The sequence below is a fragment of the Psammomys obesus genome, unplaced genomic scaffold, assembly GCF_907164565.1.
Source record: "Psammomys obesus unplaced genomic scaffold, mPsaObe1.curated_primary_1811, whole genome shotgun sequence".
Classification (NCBI taxonomy): domain Eukaryota; kingdom Metazoa; phylum Chordata; class Mammalia; order Rodentia; family Muridae; genus Psammomys; species Psammomys obesus.
In genome coordinates this window covers 1,213,094-1,229,751 of record NW_026586662.1, presented here as the reverse complement: position 1 = coordinate 1,229,751, position 16,658 = coordinate 1,213,094, and the positions used below count along the sequence as shown (strand labels likewise).

Below are 16,658 nucleotides of genomic sequence, written 5' to 3'. Positions count from 1 at the left end.
AGCTGAGCTCTGTCACTGCCCAGTTTATCATGCAGCAGTTCGGCTGCAGGAAATAGAAACTGTTCTTGTTGTTCAGCGGTGGGAGCAGTTAATTTTCCCTTCAAATTGAAATGGAATGCCTCAGTATATACAAGGCTAAGGAGCAACAGGTCTTCATCAATGGTAGGCCTATATTAGCCAATGCTACTGCAGCTCCTGTAAATGAACTCCATATTAAGAAGCAGGTATACAGACTCAAAGCATATCTCTATTCAGCAGGCAGTAGCTTATGAAGTTTTAACAGGACACGGCTTCAATACACACTGTAGCTGTTTAGCGTTCAATGTGTCCTAGTCCATTCATGTAGAATGGACTGAAGTTGTTACTGGAGGAGCAGGTGAGTTACTCTGGAAATAGGCTGTTAGAAAAGCAAGCTTGGCCCTCTCCTGTCCTTCTTCCCTTAGGATGATGCATTATAAAGGCCCCATTAGCTACTGGCATGATGTTCTAGGATATCTGAATTAACAATGGGTTTTGATTAATTATCAAGCCTTAGGATGCTTTTATAATAGCATAAAACTGTAAAAAATGTATCCTATTTTCAAATATCTTGGCTACTCTGAAAAGAACTGCCTTAATCACTGTGTCCATAAATTAACAAGAAGATAACTTGGTTAAAACTGATCTTGTTTTTTTGGCCCTGCAAACATGAACATGTATTTCCTGTCATTGCTTGTTCTAACAGCTTTAGTTCAATTCTGTGAGATCCTATAAGCTTAATGATTATGGCTAAGAACATTCTGTGTGCATCCTGAACACTGAAATGCATACATACACACGTATGTATGTATGTGTATATCTATATATCTATAGATATTTTAAACTTTTTAGAATCAAAGGGACCTTAGGCCAATGAGCATTGTCGAATGATATTGCAGCTGATGATATAGCATGACTGTCAGTGTTACAGGAAGCCACATCCTAAAACATGCCTCTTTGACATGTTTTTCTGTGGATGATAACTACAACACAGCAAACAGAAAGTTTTCTGTGAACGCTTTTTGTCTAAGGAAGGATACAGAGTCATTTACTGGCATCTGCTCGGCTCCTATTAGCCCAGTGAAGATGACACCAGGTGAGTCTGAAATCAAACCTAACTCGGAAAGTTTTCTCCCATTTATTCTTTCCCACAGTTTGCTACTTTCGGCACTCAGTGGCTTTTGCTGTCTGGCTGTATGCACGTAGGTTTACTTGCTGAGGGCAGAGCTCTAAGCCACTGCATAGTCCTTTGCCACTGAGTTTTCTTCTGCTTGGTGAGGACTGTGTGTGCCAATCAACTTGTTGGCTTTTCTTGAATTTCATTAATCTGTTGTTTGTTACAGTAGCCTGTATCAACTAAGAACCCACAGAGCGGAGGAACATTATTTTCCTTGACAGTTTCTAGAGACTTTGACAGGGCTTTCTGAGAAACCCAATTCTTCCTGGAATCTTATGGATGGTGTCTTAGGTAGGGTGGCAGCAGCCAGTTTAACGAAAGAATTATCACTGAAGCCATTTCCCCCTCTCCCTCTTTTCCTCGCTGGCTTTTTGAAACAAGGTCTCACTGTGTAGCCTGGGCTGGCCTCAAACTTGTGCCTCAGTTTTACAGAGTGTTAAGATTACAGGAATGAGCCACATGTCTTTCCCAGATGAGGGAAGAAGGTAAAGTCTTTCCTTGTCCCTTCCTTTACAAATCCTGATTGTCAGGAGAAATACAAAAGGTAAAACTCAGTTCTTTAATGACTGATTCTCACGGAATTAGTTGCATGTGGTTACTGGCTGTGGATCTTGTGTTTTTGTTGTCTTTTTTGCCATCTGCTGGAATAGGTAGAGCACATACCAGGTTTTATAAGCCTTGCTGCTCAAGTCAGGGTAAAGGACTGGGCAGTTAACAATTTTTACAAATGGATACATTTCTCCGTTTTTGTTTTTTTTTTCCTCATGTTCTAACAGCATGGCTTTTGTGACTAGTGAGAACACTGGTTTTTGCCAGCTAGAAGGACATAAATGTTGGCTTGTGTCAGACAGTTTACTAGAGGGTAGACCAACAAGCACCACTCTGTGTGCTGGCTTTGGGCCTACTGTGGGCCTTTGGCTTCTCAATCTTTGTTGCTTGGTTGGTGCTGCCAAAGTCCTCCCAGGAATAGCTGGGACTGCATCTGTAGGTCTGACTGGAATCCGCTACATTCCATAGTAACTTGAAACAAGTCTCCAAAAACACCATTCTTACCCACCATGTAGTAACAGGTCTTTGATGTCTCAGGCACTTTGGGAAGGAAACTTTGTATTTTAGGGGGCTACACTGTTAGCAGCTTTGCTCAGGAAGCCGGTACTATGCATAATAAAGCTACAAGACTTACCGGTTGAAGAAAGATTAAGGTTTCATTGTGTAAGTTACATTAAAACAGATTTGGGTTTTCTTTCTAAACTGAAAGCAGACTTTACATTAAGTTACTAATGATTTTTCTTTATATGACAGAGATTTCTAGGTCTATATGTTTATTTGTTTGAAAAAAAATCTACACATACAGATGAACCTAACTGAAATCTCTAAAAAAAGTTATTTAGTCCAGTGTTTTGGTTATTTCTTACCTGATTCTGTAGGATTTCTTCTCGAACTTGAGAAACTGCAAAGGATTCCTGTTTACCCTGCAGCTCATTAACTTGACCTTGATAATGTTTTATGAGTACCTAGTGAATTATGACAAATAGGGTTAGTCTGCAGCCATATAACCCTGAATGCACCAGACCACTTCTGATCTTGGAAACTGAGCAGTGTAGGAGGAGAATTTGGATAATAAGGCTCCTCCTTGACTACTATGTAGATAATATAAGACAGCTGACTCGGGACTGAAAAAACCCTTTAGAAGTAAACCTCTGTAAAGTGTAAGCTTTGGAAATGGGCAGGATTATCCTCATACTTTGTGACTAAGAAGGATGTTAGTCTTTTTTTTTTTTTTTTTCTTAACTAAAAGGTTATAAAGTAAAGAAACCGTTATAATACCTGTGAACTAAAAATGACAAGTTCCTAATTTTAGATAGAGGAATTTGGAATCCATGAAAAGACTTCCTTCAGACATTCTAAGAATGTGTGGAAGGGCCAGCTCTTTTCTCTGGGACACTACACCTTCACTGTTTTAATGAGCAGATGGCACTGACTTCCACGGAATTCATGACTTTGCAATGTTACGTTTATCATCTCAGGAAAATATATTATGCATGTTACTGTGGTATTAGAATGCTACTCTCTCACTGTCCCTGCAAGTCACTCTGCTGCAATGCCAGCTGCCTCCTGACACCTGGAGAGGATCTGCAGGGCCACCTAAGTGCTACTTTGAAAAATACTCCAGAAAAGCGTTTCAAACACTTCTCACATCATGAGAACTATCTTCATTCCTTACAACCATCTGGTAGGTGCTTCCACATGTACCTCTTTGTAATAGGGCACTTCTCAAAAAGTTTAACAACATTTTTGCATCTGATGATTTACAATGGTTTACAAATACTTTGTAACCTGTTCCTATTTAAATATCCCCAAGGAAGGATTTTTTTTTTTTAAATTATAATGGTAGGGAGTGGTTACAGGTGGGAGAGATGGTATGAAGAATGCAGACACACCTTGAAGTCTCCCCTTTAAGCTTGTCTTATGAAAATAAAAACCTTTAGGAAGGATGAGAAGCAAAATAAACATGTATGTACCTTCATTCATCACTGTTTATATTTCTTTTATACACTGTTTTAAATAAAAGTTTTATTTTCATCCTAACAGTACAGAAAATGGCAGCTATTTTCAGATAGTCAAAGTACATGTACCTGATATCCAAGGAGGAGGACAGCAGTTGAAGGAAATGCTGGTTGTCAGCATTTCCCATCCCAGCTGTTGGAAGCCTGCACTCCCTGTGGGCAGGAGCCCTGTGTCTCTGCTCATTACTTTCTCCCTAGTGCCTCACTGACTGGAGTCATTTGTTCCGTGATGAAGGTGAGAATGCATGAGGAATGCATGAGGATAACCACTTGGGTGGAGGGAGGGAGGGAGGTCAACAGGAAAGGTCAGCTAGACGTATACCTCAGCCATAGAGGAAGACCTGAGAAGTGTAGGCAAAAGTCTGCATAAACATCCATAGGGCCTAGTTTTAAGGTAAAATGGTAAGTATATAATAATGGTATCCCCTCTCTATGTATAAAAGTTAGGTCAATAATTACTTTTCATTTGTATCATCAACCTGAAAAAAAAATTTAGTTAAAACATTTCCAGATTAAATAATATTCTGTCAAAATATTAAAAATATACTATTAAAGTCTCAGAAAAACCAGCTACCTTTTGAGTTGTGATTTTGCGATTCAGTTCAGCTACTTTGGAAGAGGAATTTTCTACTGCATTTTGGCAAAGGAGTTTCTCTATTTCCCTCTGATGAGATGCCTTCAGGGACTCAATATGTGCTGCACTGTCGTCCTTGACCCTACGGAACAAATACAAGAGAACAGGTAAAGTTGATCTCACACCTGTAATTAAGCCCAGACTCTTATCCAAAACCTAGAAAGGAAGCACCACTGGCTTCCTAAGAGTAGTTACCACTGGCTGCACATCAGCTGTGTCCAACAGCATGCTCTGAGCCTCTGCAGCACTCACAGACTAGCATTTTCTAGGTTTTGTAAAAGTGGTGGGTTTAGGAAAAGTGACACTCACAGATCGCTCAGAGGGTGCAGATCTGTAAACTGTTCAGCCTGAGATCAAGTTAAGCCCAAATGGAGTTTAAAATTTGGTCTTTCCACTCTTCCTTCCATCTGGAGTCATAGTCTCCAAGGGACTGCTAGGTTTCAGTTCAGCTGCATGAGTTTCAAGCAACTGCTTAGTCACTCTGTCTTTTAAGGTACACTCAGAATTCAGGAACACTCACGATTTCTCACTTGGTTCTTGTTTGGATAACCACAGCAGTTCTCTTTAAAATTCTTAATGGTTTTTATTGGCAGCACACTACTATTTGGGCATGCAAACTACATGCATGTTGTGAGAATACAATAATTTTATGGTAATTCACAGACAAAGAATTATTTACTTAATTTGTATTGTATATGTGATGATTCGTTTGTCTGTGACAAAGTATGTGCATCCCAGGCAGCTAAATAAGTGGCAATGGCTACAGTCACTACTCCTAAGACCTACAATGGCAATTTAAAACTGACAGGCAAGCATCAGTTGCTTATTCGCTATTTCTTCAAGGAAGAGTATAGTTAGAGTTCTAAGAAAAGGACTAAAACCAAACCACTCATAATATAACTCTGTTATAGTAAAGAACAGCCTCAAGCTGGGCCTAGCAAAACTCTTCATATCAGAGAAACAGACTAACAACACTGGCAAAAACTTTCCTATAAAAAAAAATTCCTATATAAAACCTTAAATGACAAACTTAAATTTTATATTATTTCTAGGAAAGATTACTATTCTCCCCCAATCTTTAAACAACTAGATTCAGTACTGGAGAAACTGGTTTCACCATATAGCTGTCATGGTTATATTTAATTACCAAAACTGCTGTCAGTCAATCCCTAAGCATTGTGGGTGCCGTTTCCATGCTCACCCTGCTTGCGTGAAACCATGTATTTGCAGGCATGCCAATGCAGTGCAGTCTTCTATCTGTTCTCTGGAACCACAAGGCTGGCAATGACTGATGCTTATGTACGAGTTGTGGGTGGGAGCAAGCAATTTTCTGAGCATGTGCCAAGAAACGTTTTGTGGAAGAAGCAAAACTTGAATCAGAACTGAGCAAGTTATACAAAGAAACATGGCAAGTTAGGCACAGAGATTAATGTGAGAGTGGCCATGGGATTTGAGATGCTAGGTAGAGAAATTTAGTATTGCTATTTAAGGGAGTTGGCAGTTACTAAAAGGGCACAATGACCATACGACTATGAGAACATTTAAAGAATATTATTATTCTTATATTTTATTTATTTTTAAAGTAAGATGATGGGGAGAGAAATAAAGGATGACGGGTGGGAAAGTATGACGCTCTGTGAGTACAGGGGGGAAGGTGGGACAGGTGCAAACGTTTATAGGCAGTGTCCTCAAGACAGTGACCTCAAGCGATAAAGGAGGTAAAACTGACTGGCAGTTGGCATTAATAGTTAACGAGCATGGGCAGGAATGGGAGTCTGAGGGGAGAACTAGGGTAAAAAGAGGGGACTCTTTGCCAGTCACCCCAAAGACCCGGCCTGGACTAGCATGGAGGTTTCAGCTCATCAGAATCTGGTGTTTCCTCAAGTAGAAAATAATACAATGAAAATACTCACACACTCCTACTACACACACAATATAATAAATATAAATATATTATTTTTTTATATATTATCTTTTGGTATCCTGGCCTCTAAATTGCTACCCAGCCAAGAATGACTTTGGATCTGATCGTTCTGCTGCCTTTTATCAAGTGTCTGATGCAAGGATGGCATGGGTACACCACACACTGTTTCTGTGGTGTTGGGGATCAAACTCAGGGTTCCATGTACACTAGGCAAGCAGAGTAGCAATTGATCAACTGCATCTTTTTAAATGTGGTTACGAATATATTTCAAGGTGAAGCTATTATACTAAAAACATGGTTCATAATTAAACCCCTTTTTTGCTCCCATATATTTATAAACAAATTAACCTTTTACCTTTTCATGGAGTTTTCAAAATGGCTTATTGCTGCTTCAGATTCCATCTTCAGCTTATTTCGCTCTGAAGTCAATCCCTCTAGCTCATTTCTTAATCTGTAGTTTTCTTGTAAAACTTCTGAAATATGTGTATCAGTAAAGGTGTGTGGGTGGTACAGTTTGGCATCCAGGGTTTCAGGGAAGGAGTTTGCATTTGCTCTAGTTGGGTGCAAAACTTCTTTCTTAAGCCTTTTGGGTGATGTTTCCTCTCTGCTTCTGGAGCTCTGCCTAGACAGCATCACTCTCCTCTCCTTCTGGAGCCTCTCCACAGTTTTTGTAAGATCTTGTATCTCTCTCCCCTTTGCTGCCAGTTCTTCATTGAGTCTTGCCAGCTTTGCTTTAGCATGTGCCTGCTCTACCTGGAATTCTATAGACTGGAGGTCCTGATCCTCTTTGTCATTCTTCTTGTGTGCTAACTCAGCATTCTCATGTTTGAGAACATCTATTTCGGCTTCCAGCTTTCTTACAGTGATCTGATGGGCTTCCTTTATGTCCCCAAGTTCTGTCTCGAGGGCCTTAAGCCTAGACGTGCTGTTGCGCTGGTTCTGTGGCACCTCCTTCGTCCTGCAGGCAAGCAGCTGCTCCTGCTCCTCCAGCCGTTGTTCGTATTGAATCTGAGGAAAGATTTCAGGACCTATGAAAACCCTGTTAAACACATCATTACTTACCAAAGCCCTGCATTTTACTGTGTTCATGAGTCCTCTGTCCAAATACTCACTCACATATTCTTAAGTCTTCAGCTTTGTTTGCAAATCAGATGTACTGGGGCCCTAGTCTCTGAAGGGTGTAACAATATCATTTAAAAATTGATTCAAATATATTAGATAATGTGTGCCTATAAAGCCTTCAAGTGTTGTACATGCCTGCAACCCCAGAACTTGAAAGGTGGAGTCAGGAAACATTATGAAATATAAATAATAAACAATTTATTCTATTTGGAATCAGGTACCAATGTTTGCTCATTTGTGAGTATTTACTGAGCTACAACTTCATACTAGGCACTGGGAGAGGAGTACAACACAACAGCTGCCATGTTCTATGACACTTACAATAAAGACACACACAGTGCGGGGGCTAAGGCAGCGCTTCCTGCTGGGAGACCTGGAGAAGGTGGGAAAACTGCATAGAGACAGCACATTTACATTTGGTCTTGAAGGATGATTGCTCTGTTGAAATAGAAAGGAATTGCTGGCTGAGCTCAAGAAGACATGCTGGACCTAGACTTCTTTTATATAGAATCACACTGGCAGGCAAGGATGCTCAGAGTAGTTTTTTAAAGTGAGGGCTGGAAACAACCTGTTCCCACACTCCATATCTGCTACCTGCATGTACCTTCATCTTCTGAAACTGCTGTTCCATGGTGCGAAGGCTTTTCTTTGCTTCTTCATCTTTGCCCTCTAGTTCAGCTTCCAGCTTTTTTATCCTTTTCTCCATAAACTCTACTGTACTTCTATCTACTGAATCACCAGCTGCCGAGGCAGCCAGTATCAAAGCAGGTAAAGAGTTGGGGTACCGTCTCTTCAGAATCCCTTCCATTTCTTTAACCTATAAAAATGTGTTAAACATATATAGATTGACAAATATGCATAAGGGTGAAGCAGTTTAATATCTAAGCTTAGATTATGCTACAAGAATAATATCAAGGATGCTTACAGCCTATCTTATGCTGAAGCAAAGGTACTGGAGCGCAATCATTTCAAAAGATTACCCTCTAACATCTAACTTACCTGCTTGACACACAGAGATCATCTTACAGTCACTCAAAGCACAACTTCAGCCCTTCTGATCTATTGAGAACAGCAATCTGGAGTATAGAGCTCCTGTTCTTCCCATTGGTCCCTTCCTGTGACTGCACTGGCTGAGAACGAACTGGTATACACAGACACAGAGCTTCTCTTTTTTTTTTTTTAATTTGTTATTTTTTTAATATTAGTTACAGTTTGTTAACTTTGTATCCCTGCTGTATCCCACTCCTTCTTTCCCTCCCTCATCTCCTCCCTGCCCCTTTCCAAGTCCACTGATAAGGGAGAACCTTCTCCTTTACATCTGATACTGGTTTATCAGGTGTCTTCAGGACTGGTTGCAAAGTCCTCCTCTGTGGCCTAGCAGGGCTGCTCCTCCCTGGGGAGGTGGGGGGAGATGTCAAAGAGCCTGCCATTGAGTTCATGTCAGAAACAGTCCCTGTTCCCCTTATTAGGGTACCCACTTGGATACTGAGCTTCTGAGGGCTGCATCTGAGATCTAGGTTGCATCCATACATGGTCCTTGTTTGGAGAAACAGTCTCATAAAAGACCCCTGTGCCCAGATATATTTGGTCCCTGTGGAACTCCTGTCCTCTCCAGGTCGTATTAACTCCCCCCCCCCTTTTTTTTGATTCCCTGCATTCTGCCGGAGGTTTGGTTATGAGTCTTAATGTCTGCTTTGATACACTGTTAGGTAGAGTCTTTCAAAGGCCCTCTGTGATAGGCTCCTGTCCTGTTACTTGTTTGCGCCTACATCCAATGTCCATCCCATTTGTCTTTCTAAGTGAGTATTGATCATTGTACCCTGGGTCCTCTTTCTTGTTTATCTTCTTTAGGTAGATAGATTTCAGTATATTTATCCTATCTTATAGGTCTATATAAGTGAGTATATACTGTGTGTGTCTTTCTGCTTTTGGGATACTTCATTCAGGATGATCATTTCTAGGTCCCACCATTGCCTGCAAATTTCATGATTTCCTTGTTTTTAATTGCTGAGTAGTATTCCATTGTGTAAAAGTACCACAATTTCTGTATCCATTCCTCAACTGAGGGACATCTAGGTTGTTTCCAGGTTCTGGCTATTACGAATAAAGCTGCTACAAACGTGGTTGAGCAAATGTCCTTGTTGTGTACTTGTGCCTCTTTTGGATATATGCCTAGGAGTTGTATAGCTGGATCTTGAGGAAGCACTATTCCTAATTGTCTGAGAAAGTGCCAGATTGATTTCCAAAATGGTTGTACAAATTTGCATTCCCACCAGCAGTGGAAGAGGGTTCCCCTTTCTTCACAACCTCTCCAGCATGTGTTCTCACTTGAGTTTTTGATCTTAGCCATTCCGGTGAGTGTCAGGTGAAATCTCGGGGTTGTTTTGATTTGCATCTCTCTGATGGCTAAGGACGTTGAGCATTTCTTTTAAGTGTTTCTCTGGCATTCTATATTCCTCTACTGAGAATTCTCTGTTTAGCTCTGTACCCCATTTTTTAATCGGATTGCTTGATTTGCTTCTTTTTAACTTCTTGAGTTCTTTATATATTCTGGATATCAGCCCTCTGTCAGATACAGGGTTGGTGAAGATCCTTTCCCAGTCTGTAGGCTGTCGTTTTGTTTTGGTGACTATGTCCTTTGCTTTACAGAAGCTTTTCAGCTTTATGAGGTCCCATTTATCGATTGTTGCTCTTAGAGCCTGTGCTGTTGGTGTTCTGTTCAGGAAGTTGTCTCCTGACACAGAGCTTCTTAAGCCTCTGCCTGTCTAGGCCATCAGGCCCTCCCTGACAAAGACACTTAACAATACCCTTTAAAAGGAAAAAAAAAATTACGTGTTTGGGTGTTTTGTCTGAGCACTGCGCACATGCAGTGGCCATGAGGGTCAGAAGAAGGTACTGTATCCTCTGAGATTAGAGTTACAGACTGTCGTGAGCTATCATGTAGGTGCTAGAAATTGAACCTGGGTCCTGTGAAGAAGTACCAACTGCTCTGAACCACAATGTCATCTCTCCCTTCCCAAAAACGACCTTAAAGTCATCATAAACACTATTTTCACTCAGTCTAAAAACCAGTGACATATTTTAAGAGTTTTCTGTAAGAGAGCACTGTGCCCCAGCACACAGAAACTGCAGCTTGGTATTACAGGTGGCAGGGCTTGTACCTGCTTTAAGGTGGTATTATGGCCATGGCATCCTGCAAACTATATGTTAAACCCAACAGTCTTTGTTTATAAACACTTTCCTAGCTCATGAGCATGCAAAAATACATATCTGAAACACTCTGTAGTACAGTGGTTAGGGGCATGTCTGGTTATACTCCACATTAGGGCACTTTGGTTCTCTCAATCCAAATTTCTTGCTTTATGGGTAAAACAAGGATAACAACAATATTTACTCACAAGATTCACACAGGGAGGATCAACTGACTTCTGTCTTGGTAAGTCTTTGCAAAGCAGCAGCATATAGTGGACACTGATAAATGCTGTTTTTTTTTTTATTATTATAAGTTGTCTAAAAAGACTTCTTTTCCTAATTGTTAAGAGTTCAAAATACTATTTACAGACACACTACTCACAGCAGAAATTTCAGAACATACCATCTTCAAATGGTATTCATATTATAAATGTACTTCATTTGGTCAACTTTCAAAGGTATTTTTTCTGGTATTAACAATGTAAATTAGTAGGCATATATATATGCCATATATATGTACATTTTAAAAAGAGAATTAGATTAAATATTTTAACAGAGTTTTAAAGTTAATGTTAAAATAATTTATTTTAATATTAAAGATGTCATATCCTAAAATATATAATAAATTTTTGGAGGAAAATTAACTTCTATTTGTACTTTAATTTTGGGTTAAAATGTTATTCTTTGGTCAGTGATACCAATGACTGGCATATAAAACCAATTTTCAAAAGGTCTCACTAAAAAACTATAAAATATTCCATTAAATTAATAGTATGAATAGAGATAATGTAAACTTTATCTTAAAAAGAACATCCAATTAGCCTTACTATTACTTATGTTCTATCTAGAAAATATATTTTATTTACAACTAATCTATTTCAGAACATAGCTGCAGCACAGAGAATATATCAGTGATATATTCTGATAAAACAGGAATTTAGGTATGGAACCATTACAAAAGAAATGCTCAAGGAGACAGATCAAGTACGCACATCAGAATGTACATGTAACAACCTAACTAAAAATATTCTCAAAGGAGTATTCTACAAGGATATAAGGGATGATGGATAATCAGTAAGTGTTCAGTGAAAAAGTGGTACTTTCATAAACTGTGTTTCTGGCCAGTATGGAGCACCACTGGGATGGGAGCATACGCATACACACCTGCACTTGGACTTAGGAGCCTATGGAGGTCAGCCATGAGTGCTGCTCCTCAGGAGTGGTCTTATGAGACAGGACTTTTATAGACTTCTCGCTGGAGTCTGTGCCTTGCAGACTGGGGGTGTTGGCTAACTATCCAATAAACCCCAGGGTTCCAAAGATGGGATGACAAGCATATGCTACCAAGCCTGACGTTTTCTGGAGGTCCTAATGACTGAACTCAGTTCTTCATGCTTGTACAGCAAGCACCACAATGACCGAGCCATCTCCCCCACACCACCATTTGAAGTCATATACATAGGTTAAACATAGCATTTCTTTACTCTCACATATCCAGTTCGACATGATCTCTCTTAAAGAGATCATCTAATTGACCTGTTCTTTTGTCCCTGTCCCCTCTAGTTAAGGACAGCTGCTTCTGCACTTGTCAACATAAACCTTAAACCTTGAAGACAATCAGGGCACAATCCCACACTACCTTCATGGTAAATTATTTCTAGCTCTTCAAGCCACTTTTGTCTTAGCCTTTTCTTGACCCTTCAACCAAATTACTAAGTCATACCTCTTAATACCAGAAAAGATTCTGGGAAAGTAACAAAGTTGAATTTTTACTTAGTTTCCCGCCTCATAAAACCACTCAGCTCTGTGATGACCTCATAGTCTTAGACTTGTGATGAAACAATAGCTGTCTGTTTAAATACCAGGAGGTGACTGCACAAGTCCTGCTCCCTCATCAAAGGCTGGAAAGTTGTACTTTCATAGTTAGCTATCAATATAAATGCCACACAGAATGCTTTAGTTATCTGCACTCCTCCAAAACTACTCCAATACATTTTTCCCCCCTTAGGCTTCACAGTAAGTCTCTTTGCTACACCAACCATGAAATGAATACTTGTGATGCCCAGCATAAGCAAGGCTCAGGCTGATGGCCAGGGGACTGGGTAACTGGATGTTCCTTGTGCAGGGTGCTTGCTTTGTAACATTTCCTAAGATCAGCAACATATTCCCAATTCTAGGATCCTCCTGTACTCTCCTCCCACCTATATTTTTTTTTTTCTTTTTGGGTCAGAATATGGACTAAAAAAAGTGCTTCACTAAAAATTCACCTTTAACACTTACTTGCCGCTCCAGATCCTGAATTCTTTTGGCATCAAGAGCTCTTTCCTTTGAGCGTAACCTCTGCTGAGTAGCTGGGCTCCCACACTCACTTTTCAGTTTCTCAATCTGTCCACAAATGAGGAATGTGGCAAAGCAAGAAGTGTATTTACAACAAGAAAGCATCAAAGGTGGGAGACAAATAATGTTAGTTCACCAATTAACTCTGTAACAGACAATGGTTGAGCTATTTCTTTTTTCCAAATGTCTCTGAGGTACAGCACTGGCTGCAGGAGACACAGGCCCACAAGAAAAGCTGGGTCCTTGCACTTGTAGAAACAGATGGTCGATAAGCTAGCTAACCAGGTAAATCAACAAGTGACGCAGCTTACGAGCTTACGTCACAGGTATGTATGATCAACAAAACAGAACAGATCAAAAGACAAAGAGCAGGGCTGGGGGATTGTGGAGGAGGAAGTTCTATGCAGAAACTTAAGCTGAGTTCTGATGGAGGAAGAGAGGGCGTGAGGCATGTGAAGAACCAAGGACAAGGCAGCAAATGGAGTTAATCTGAAGTTGCTATGTGGCTACAGGGAGTCAGCTCACTGAGGGGCACACAGGAGGTCTTGAGGTAGGCCCCTGTGGGTCAGGCCATATGGTACCTATAAGCTGTAATAAGTAGCTGGCACTTATCTACTGTCTATGTAAAAAGACTATTCTCAAACTCAAAACTCAAGCCAAACCCAAACTACCTCTAAATCCAGATGTTAAGAGTGAGAGGCTTGCAGCTGGAGATAGAGCGCAGTGGCAGAGCAAGTGCAAGGCCCTGGATTTATCTCCAGTAGAGGAGGTGAACACACAAACAGCAAGGGAGCAGTGACAACAGTTACACAGGAGTGATACTACAGCAGGATGTTCATGTACAAAAGCACCTCTAGTTTCAGCTTCTCCGTTTCTTCATTGGCCTCTCTGAGACGAGCTGCATCTTTATCCAGGAGCTCCTGATTTTCAGCATACCACTGTAACCGCTTTTGTAGACGACTGACTTCTTGTTTATGCGTTTCTTCTAAAATCTTTATTTCATATAATTTTTCACCTACATGACAAAATAACTCAATAACCTGATGGTAATTTTTTCAAAATATGGAAATAACAAAATTCCAGTATTTTAAATAAAAATTCAGTGTCAATCTAGTGAAAGCATTATGAAGAAACAAAAGGCATAAACCAATGACGCATGGACCAGTGTCTAGTTGATTCTTTTAGTAATGAAGATAAGAGATTGTGTTCATAATCCAAATCTACATCATAGCAAGGATGGCTAGCTAGAAATGTGTGATTAATTGTTACCCACTGACTTATGAAATTTAAGTTGTTTTCAGGAGAAAATGAATAGATTTAAGGAATAATAAAAATAAGGAATGCCTACAGTTAAAAAATAAAAATGGCATACATTTACAAGTGTACTGCTTAAGGTAATACAATAAATTTATATGAAAAACGTTTTGGACTTTTAAAAATAGCTTTTCCTCTTCTACTTCAGAGATAATAAAGGAAACATCATTTTCTCATAAGCACTCAAGAATGGGTTGTTTGTACCGCTTTTACACTGAAGCCGAAGGTACTGTAGATAGAAGGCTAACTTTGGCAAAAAGAACTCTTCTGACCTTTCTTTTTTTTTTTTTTCTTCTGACCTTTCTTGTCTGCCACCCACTACCTACCCAGCAATCTGCTCAAGGCAGCCCCTCCCTAGCCCTACCTCCATTTCTTTACTTCCAAACCTCTTAGTGTTTGTTTGTACTCCCCCATCCCATTCCCATTACATTCTGTTTATTCTTATCTTTCTCCCAGAAATTTTCCTGGTGGAAAAATTTTCTTTGCATTTCATAAAAAATAATGCAGCAATATGTGTTCACATGGCAAATACTTCAGAGCATGTTTCAGCTGCCTTTAGGAAGCTTTCAGCCAGGCTAAGACTACAGTCCTCTAAACAACTCAACACAAAGCTATGAACTCAACTAATGTCTGATTCTCCCTTGACGTTGTAATTGTTCTTGTTAAAAATAAGAAGTATATATTATTTTATCACTAGTTTAAAATGTTTCAAAGATTACCAGTTATTGACAGGGTAAGTGATTTAATGATGCCATCTGGTTCCTATTACTTGAACTCATGATTGGAATAGAGAACTGACATGGCCTCGGCCGTGCTTACCTGTGGCATAAGCAATCTGATCTTTGGCTTGGTCCCTCTCTTTCTTCACTTTTTCCAAGTCCACTTCAAGAGCTTGTTTGTCTTGCTTCAGTCTTTTGATGTCTTCCATCAGATGGTTTTTCTCTTTCTTAATATTTGAAGGAATATAAAAGTAGGTTACTTCCAAACCAATAGATAACTCATGGGACATTCTCTTCTTTACTCAACCCACCAAAAATACTGCCGTGAACATTTCCTAAATTTCAGGTCATGTTTTGTCTTAAAGGGACAAAGGGTGTTCTAGCCCTGAACTTCCTGCAGTCTCTAGTCTTCTCATCACCCCATTGGAACTCCCACTGTGTTATCCTAATGTGTTCTTTTTTTTGAAGCACTGATGGTCAGTAACCCCTTGCCTGGACTACTGTGATAAACCTTACCTACAGCCTGTTCTCACGGTAGCTAGCAGGATTAGCCACACACCTCCAGCTGAATCCTCCGGTGGTGGTTCTCTTGGGGTGAACCTCAAATCCTTAGCCATGACTTTCAGTGTCACATAACTTAGCTGTGACTGAGCTAGAAATCTGTTCTATTTTAGCCACAAATGTCTCTTTGCTGTTCTTTGAATACCCACTACCCCTAGAGCACGCCAACCTTAAAGACTCTGCACTCCCTATTCTTTCAGGTAGCTTGCCAGCTTGCTCCTTCATGTCATGACATGACAAAGAGGTCAAAAATACATGCTGAAGAAAGCCCCTTCAACAAATGGTACTGGGAAAACTTAATGTCCACATGCAGAATGAAACTATCTTTCACCTGCACAAAACAACTTCAAATGGACCAAAGACCTCAATGTGAAACATGAAACACTGAAACTGCTTGAAGAAAACATAGGCAGTATCCTTCAAGATACTAGTATAGGAAAGGACTTTATAAATAGGATTCTGTTTGCCTAGGAACGAAGACCACTGATTGACAGATGGGTCCCCATCTTTACCTTGGGTAACTAGGATACATCTATTTGTACACAGTCTGCTATCTAGATGTGCACCGAGATAGGTAAAAATTTACTAACTTGTCCTGCCTGCCAACTGCCCCCTAAAGCACACCCAATAGCGGTAAGCTGCACCCTATCCCCTGTGCTCCATTTTCTGTCCCACAACTCTGCCTGCTTTCCCAGAGGCCCATTGTCACCAGGAACACCAAGTAAGTCCTTGTCCACCAAGTCCCTTTAAAATACACCCAACAGCCTTAAACTGTACTCCCTCCCCCCCCCAGATTCCATTTTCCAGCCCACAACTCCACCTGCTTTCCCAGAAGTCATTCTGGCACTAGGGAACCCAGGCTATGCTGGTACTAGGGACTAAGAGGCAAGAGGCAAGGTTAGCACCCAAAATCCCAGAGGCTACACAGGCCACAAAACCCCCAGGGTAACATCCTATTACACCTGAAGACTCACTAATTACCAGAATCCCAGGCTACTAAGGCCAGAAGTCAGAGAAGAAACAGAAACCAAGCGTAAAAACCATCCAAAAAAAAAAAAAAAAAAAAAAAAAAAAAAAAAAAAAAAAAAAAAAA

General features: G+C 40.1%; 1 protein-coding gene across 1 annotated transcript in view; it reads right to left on the bottom strand.

Annotated features, from left to right (window-relative positions):
- Positions 1-16,658, bottom strand: part of Cep162 (centrosomal protein 162) — a 68,325-nt gene that overhangs the window by 10,254 nt on the left and 41,413 nt on the right. The window contains exons 19-25 of the mRNA XM_055602558.1: positions 15,105-15,231; positions 13,823-13,986; positions 12,915-13,019; positions 8,047-8,259; positions 6,676-7,328; positions 4,337-4,478; positions 2,611-2,709 (exon numbers count right to left, since the gene is read on the bottom strand). Of these exons, the coding sequence (XP_055458533.1) occupies positions 2,611-2,709; positions 4,337-4,478; positions 6,676-7,328; positions 8,047-8,259; positions 12,915-13,019; positions 13,823-13,986; positions 15,105-15,231 (1,503 nt within the window). The remainder of the gene's footprint in view (positions 1-2,610; positions 2,710-4,336; positions 4,479-6,675; positions 7,329-8,046; positions 8,260-12,914; positions 13,020-13,822; positions 13,987-15,104; positions 15,232-16,658) is intronic.